This window comes from Clupea harengus, chromosome 9 (assembly GCF_900700415.2).
Source record: "Clupea harengus chromosome 9, Ch_v2.0.2, whole genome shotgun sequence".
NCBI classification, from domain to species: domain Eukaryota; kingdom Metazoa; phylum Chordata; class Actinopteri; order Clupeiformes; family Clupeidae; genus Clupea; species Clupea harengus.
In genome coordinates, this window is record NC_045160.1 from 13,215,972 (window position 1) to 13,222,951 (window position 6,980).

The window sequence follows — 6,980 nt, forward strand, 5'->3', positions numbered from 1 at the left end:
ACAACTGTAGTTTTATTTCTTCATTGGATATATAGCTATCACAATGCAATATCAGAATAAAACACATCTTACAGAAACAGGCTAATAGGCTAAATCAGGCCTACATTTATTTCATAAGAGAAAAATTATCTCCTCACACACTACCACCACGCTGACCAGATATGAGTAGGCTACTGCAGCATTCAACTGTTAAAACAAAGGTAAACAATTTGTAGCAATTATATAATGTTAATTATATAATCAGATTTTCTCTCAACCAAACATATCATATCAAGACAAATTAGAGGGCGAATGGGATTAGATGCAAAGGGCACCAGTTTATTTCTGCTTGTTTGTAGGCCTACTGTGTGTTCATTAAACACACTGCTTAATCTTCTGAAGTAAATAGTTGGGAAAAAATGGCTGTGCTTAAAGCAAATCAGAGTGAGGCCTCCACTCCTGTCTTGTCTGTGTGCGATTGGCACACTTTTCTCAGACAGGACCTGTTGAGATGGCATTGAGTTATTCTGAGGAGAGACCTCGGGGAGATTTATGGGTCTTGTTGTGTGAGAAACGGGTTGACAGGAAAGTTGTGTTTATTCATTCATCTTAGTTATGTGGTCAATCCGTGGTTCATTCTTTTGGGGAGTATTTTTGTGAAAGAGTTAACATGAGGTGAGAGGAAGATGGAATTGGAAATGGAGTGGGAATACTGAGAGGGCGAGAGAGAGAATCTGACTGTATGGGAGAATGAACCAGGGAGAAAGGAAGAGAGGATGCAGTTCAGATAGTTCTGGGCTGGTCGCCAACACTGGAGAATCTTCAAGGAATTTTGAATAGAGCCCAAAGGAGCTCACAGGGACCGTGGCTCCCTGACCCCTTTTGAAGCAAAATGAGAGGGGCGATCTCATGCCAGGGCATTGAGACAAGTTAGTTTATTAACAGTTCAACAAGCAATGCAGAACTGAGATATCTTTATGATTTCTGAAAATATTAGTAGTCGTGGACAAATAAAAAACAAAGATACTACACCGTTTTTGAGTGACAGTGCAAAGGGGATAAATCCTGTGCATTATGAAAGTCTGCCCTCTACTGGCCTTCTGAAGGGCATGCACATGCTTTGCTCACCACAAGATGGCGTCCAATGATCACAATAAAGTTCTCAGAATTTTCTTCCTATATTTTCATTTTATTCATATTCATTATAGGAATTAAGAACAGGATCAATAACAATAAGGACAACCCTTATATCTATATCATCTTTCCAAAATATTTAACAGCGGACAACTCATAAATTGATGTAAATCAATTAAACTAACTTCAATTATTTCTCAGGCATTTATAATCATATAAAAAGACAACACTGACAGAGAAAATGTAGCTTACCTTGTCAAGGATAAGAGAATCTGACAAAGAAAATGAGGATAAATACCCATGCACTCCTCCAGTTCCAAAACCCTATAGACATCCAAAACAGTTGTTCTACAGGGAATCTAGCAGCAAAAGAAAGAAAGAAAGAAAGAAAAAAGAGTTTAGAACACTTTCTTAGTTCTTTTGAAATGTCTGAGAACCCTGTCAATATTAAATAAATTTAATTAAAAATGGTTCTTCAGACTTTGCCCCACAAAGAACCCATGAACAAGCGGTAGGTATTGGAACAAGCAGCATTCGATTCAATTTTATTTATTTAGCGGCAAAACAATAAAATAGGCTCAAAGCGCCCAACAGAGCCCAGGGCCTGAAACCCCTTAGAGCATGCACAATGGCGACAGGATTAAGGAAAACCTTAAGCAGAACCTTAAGCAGAACCACGGCACATAAGGGCGGGCCTTATGTGTTCACATAATAGTTTTAATTATTAATTTGTTGATCTTGTGCCCATGTGTCCTTTGAATGTTTTTGCGTCTGCTGAGTAATACCTCTTTTTGAGTCAAATCTTTGACCAATAGGCTTAAATCACACATTAGAATGTACCCTATGCAATCGTTCTACCATTACTCTCATGCAAGCACTATACCACTCAAAATATTCAAAAGAAGCAGGTAAGAGACTGTTAAAAGACACACATTTTGACCTCACCCTCATTGATGTTGATTCTATGGATCTAGACTTGATGCTGAGAGGAGTAGTCAGATTAGGTTGGGATCTATTCTTGAGTTCACTACCATCTGATGCATGATTTGATTTCTGAGTTTAAGACTCAGCAGCAGAGCTGTTACCATGTAGCCTATTTATTTTTCTCACTCAACCAAATGTTTAATTCTTCTTCTTCAATCCTTAATTTGTTGAAAGCAAGGTTTTTTAAGGTTAAAAAAAGGAAGCGATGTGTGTGATCCAATACCTACGATGGATAAAATTTACCTGCTAATGGACTAACTATAAGAGGCCTGAATAAAGTACAAAGACAATGTGAATATAATGACCATGTGAAAATAATCAGAACATTATTTGTGCTTTCCCCAATCATTTACCGATCATTAGGCCTCTACCCTAAACTGAAATAAAAGAATTACAGAAAACCTGCAGAGGGCATAAGGTGGGGGAGAGAGAAGATATACAGAAAAAAGACAACAGGATGATGAGAGAAGAGATAAGACCGCTGCAAAAAATTAAATTAGTATTACTGATGAAGAAACACACAATTCCATGTTTTAATGTTGGTCTCCCTGTTCTGGTGTGAGACACACAATTTACCAACTTACCAAATAAAGGGAGAGAAAAAGCAAACACAAACGCCACATCAGGGACTTCTGGCAACAGCATTCTTAGGTCATGCCTCTGGTCAATAGGACATTAATGTTACATTTTTTAAGCATTATCTTATGCCTAGAATTTCCAGAAATTCAAGAAAAGTGATTATAGTTTATGTATTATTAGTTTATGGAATGTTGCATTTTAATCGAATCTAATTTCGAAGTCATATGTGTTTTCATATTTTTCTGCCGTACACTGTGATGCTCTTGGATATATCTAATTAACAAAACGAATCATAATGTTATTGTGGAAACTTACTTTAAAAATAGAATATGTATGAATAGTTTAAGAGGTTGTAGACTTTATTTCTTTAAAGAATGGTATAATGTAACATTTATCTGTCATGTGAATGAATGTTTTTAGCACCATTCCACTTGCACTGTTCTCTGATGGCAATGGCAACGATAGCAACAATAAGGTAACCTCCCAATTGTGTATGTGTGCGCCAGAACCACTCTCTTTCGGTGTGTGTGTGTGTGTGTGTACGGTACAAAGCTGTTATCCATGCCCTCTGTCATTCTCTCCGCACATACCCTAGCGGCGCTGACACCCCAATTGCGAACCTGCTTGGAAACAAACTGCGGCAGCTCGGATTTCTTCGGACGATCGATGGCGGGTGCAGCCTCGCAAGGGGCGATGGTGTTTGGTTGCGCGAGGAAAGCAGAGAATTGACGCATGACCGATCGCTATCATAATCACACTTCCCCTCTTATCGCACCACCGTGCCCGACTGCCTTTTGAATTAAATATACCCTCATCCTGCCTCTGATAAACCCTTCCAGGATTGTGGACCAAATATTATTTTCTGTCTGCTTTAATAAACAAAGCATAGGCCTATACAGATGAGGCATGAAATGAAAGGACGCCGGCTAATCCTGTTTGTATGCCAACAGAGTAAGCAAAAATGAGATTATTACTAATAACACAGGCCTCTGTTTTGGATTTTACCACTAGGATTAAGGAACCGGTTTCTTGGCAACTGAAACAGCACTGGCTTAGATTTACAATAGGCAAGGTGAGTGATGTGACATTTAGATAAGTGATGTGGTGATCACCCCACTCCTTTTGAACATGTTATCCCTATGTGTCTGTGAGTTGTGTAAATTGTATAAACTACTGGATGTCCTAAACTTTCCCTCTGGATTAATAAAGTATCCATCTATCTATCTGATAGCACACTTCACAGATTAACTCTGACCAGTAGGAAACAAACTCCGATACAACTCTGCAGCAAACAGGTGAAACAGTGGAAGAGGTCAGACATGATCTCACTGATCATCTCAAACATACGTTAACACTTCTGCAGTAGGCCTTGAAACTTGAATGCAGCACCTCTCTTGCAGTGCCTCACCTGGAACATAAATCATAGGTTTGCAGGCCCCTCAGGACTGCAGACCCCACAGGTGCAGAATCCTGGGAAGAGGTTTGAGAGTATATGTAGGATGGAGCAGTTTTTTTTTCTCCCCTCATTCTCCTGCATGAACATTCTTGTTGGAGAGGTAGGTCTTAGTCTTGAGGGGAACTAAAAATGGAGGGTTCTGCTTAAAGTTCATTCGTTGCAGTGCTCCCCAAAGCATCTCCACTAATTTCAAATTGTATCAGTTTAACTGAGAAAAAAAAAATGTTGTGCACAAATGTGGGACTGGATTATCACTTAGAATATGTGTTTAGTTTGGTTGTGGAATTGAGCTTCACATAAAAGTTAAGTGACTTTAAGTGAGGTGTAGGGTTGTGGTGGTTGGAAAAGAGCTCCAGAGGTCAAGTACGATTAAGTACCTTGATGCAAGACGCACCGTGTGCACTGCACCCTTCAAAACCTAATACAATTTCAGAGGTGTCTAACTTGACATTGTATAGGAGTAAAACACTGATATTTTAAGCCACCACCATCTACTGAAATCTTGAAGGAAAGAAATCTTGGTCATAACCATGCTCTTCTAAACCCCCGCCTGATGACTAGGAACGCATAAGATGCAAAAATATCCCATCTTTGATGAACAATGTTGAGTGACTATGTATGTGTGTGTGTGTGTGTGTGTGTTTATGTAGAGGAGAACAGAGGGTGTGAAGTGACAGTCAGCACATCTGGTCTAATTAATAATGCAGGGCCATTTAAACGGCAGTTTGTCACAGATTGAGCACCGCCTGCTGAAATCAACACTGACACCTAAACCTCTGCCAGGGGAAACAGCCTGTGGAGCTTAGGCAGGGAAGGAGGGAGGGAGAGAGAAAGAAGGAGAAAGGGAAGGAGGAAGGAAAAGGGGTACCAGTAAAAAGGACAAGTGAACATGTTTCTGCTCAATTCCTTTATAAAGAAATATTATCCAAATAGAAGATGAAAACTAAAAGCTAATTCTCTGAAAAAAGAAGCAGTCAAGTCTATGGTCACAATGTTTATTTTATAAAAGTAGTAAACTAAAGTTGCTTCTAAAGTAAATCAATAAGAACAAAAACCCCAATCCCAATCAAATACATCAACAGATACAATGATTCTCTAGAACAGCTGGTTGGTGCCGCTGTCCAGACCAAGACTTGCACTCATACGGCCAAAATTGGCATGTTGCTCTGACAGTCTATTTGCCTGTGATGAGAGGATTCCTCAGCACAACGATGACAGAATCACCTCTCAGGAACATTTTGGAGATATAACGATCCTTATTCACAGGCTTTGACTTTTTCTTGCCCTTCCCACTCTTTGGTACCTCTGTCCACATCTCCTTCACATTTTCCAGAACCATGTTACAATGCCTGTTCAAACACAAATAGCAGAAATCACTTTTTGATATCAAGGCATAGGATTTTTGAGACATTTATAGATGCTAATATTTTGTTAAGTTCTGACAGATATTTATTGCACGGTAGACATTGACCACTTTCATTCCAAAGTGTGGAGCAGACATCAAGTAATTGGTGTGTGGACCATAATTGTCCATAACAGTCAGCCTGCCAATAAAGGCTATACATTTCACTTATAAAAGTGAACTTCAAAATACATGTGACATCAGCTTCAGTTTATGAAGTCCTTCTGGTGAACATACCTGTCAAATGCCTTGACTCGCCCAAGAAGCTTCTTGTTGTTTCTACAATTAATAAGGACCTGAGTGTTGTTCTTCACTGACTGTGTAAGCACAGACAGGGGCCCAGTGTTGAATTCCTCCTCCTCACGTTTCTGGAGCTCCTCCGGAGTCATCTCCGACTTGGGCTTGTTTAGAAGACTCCTGAGCAAAATAAATGCGACACAATGCTGAAATATTTCTCTACTTTCACATAAAATAAACAAAGAACAAAATATTGTCTCTGCTTTTAAGGTATCTGTGACTAAAGCGCGAGAAACCTGTGCGGGTTGTTAATACTTATATAAACATGCTACCATAAAGACGTGTTCACTGATGGCTACCACCTTTAACTCAACAAGTCTGAACAGTTGAACAACCTGAACAAACCCTACAAATGTTAACCTTGTGGGCACGCTCGGTATTATACGGTATTTTTTTGTACTATGTAACGTCCGATAAGGTACTTGCATATAAACCCTAACCATTTTTAACGATCTAACTAGCAAGCTATCGTAGGTAACTTGGTTAGAAAGTAGTACCTTTAAAGCATATCACAAGTATTTAACCACTAAGATGGTTAACTAGATGTATTACATACTCTACACGTCAGCATGAGTTAGCTCTTGGTAAGTTAAGATAGATTCTTACAAAAAGACATCACTATGGGCAGATTGGTACTGAGCAGCTCAGTAAACTAGCTCGAAAACCCACAGTAACATTGGCAAATAGCTAACCACATTAACAGCGCTTTTTAAGGATGAAATTAGCCATCTATACAAAGAACACAATTAACCCATGGCTACCACACAGAACAAATTACAGAAACAACGATTGTATACACACTGAACGGGAGAGAGAGTTAGTGTATTGGGAAACCCACACGCTCAGAATGTCTTTGAGACATAAAGGGGCCTGGTAGTTACACTGACTATCGTGTAGCTTTAGCTTGCTAGCTGCACTCGCCATTCGGTATGTTATATGTTTCACCTTCAATACTGTTACACCGTAAATACATGTTTTACGAAGCCATGCAGATAACTTACATTTTGTCGTTACTCTCTTCAGTAATTTGAAAATAACAAAGTTTCACGGTGCTTTCTTAGCGTTAGCGGCTGAAGTATTTCAGTTAATTGTACTCCTTCACGTTCATTCAACGCAGACCGTGTGCAAATGTATACTTCCGGGTTAACA

The 6,980-nt window shown here is 39.3% G+C and overlaps 1 protein-coding gene across 1 annotated transcript; it reads right to left on the bottom strand.

The window, feature by feature from the left end:
* Positions 1 to 5,113: 5,113 nt before the first annotated feature.
* On the bottom strand, positions 5,114 to 6,980 carry snrpd2 (small nuclear ribonucleoprotein D2 polypeptide). Its single transcript, XM_031573547.2, has 3 exons — positions 6,833 to 6,980; positions 5,772 to 5,951; positions 5,114 to 5,481 (listed from the first exon to the last, which is right to left on the bottom strand). Coding segments are annotated over exons 1-3 (357 nt in total). The 5' UTR covers positions 6,835 to 6,980; the 3' UTR covers positions 5,114 to 5,306.

What these genes read in the sequence shown, in the direction of transcription:
- snrpd2 (XM_031573547.2), bottom strand. An exon ending in CGAGTCAAGGCATTTGACAG is followed by an intron (nt 5,482 to 5,771) that starts GTATGTTCACCA and finishes GTGTTTGAACAG; the next exon opens with GCATTGTAACATGGTTCTGG.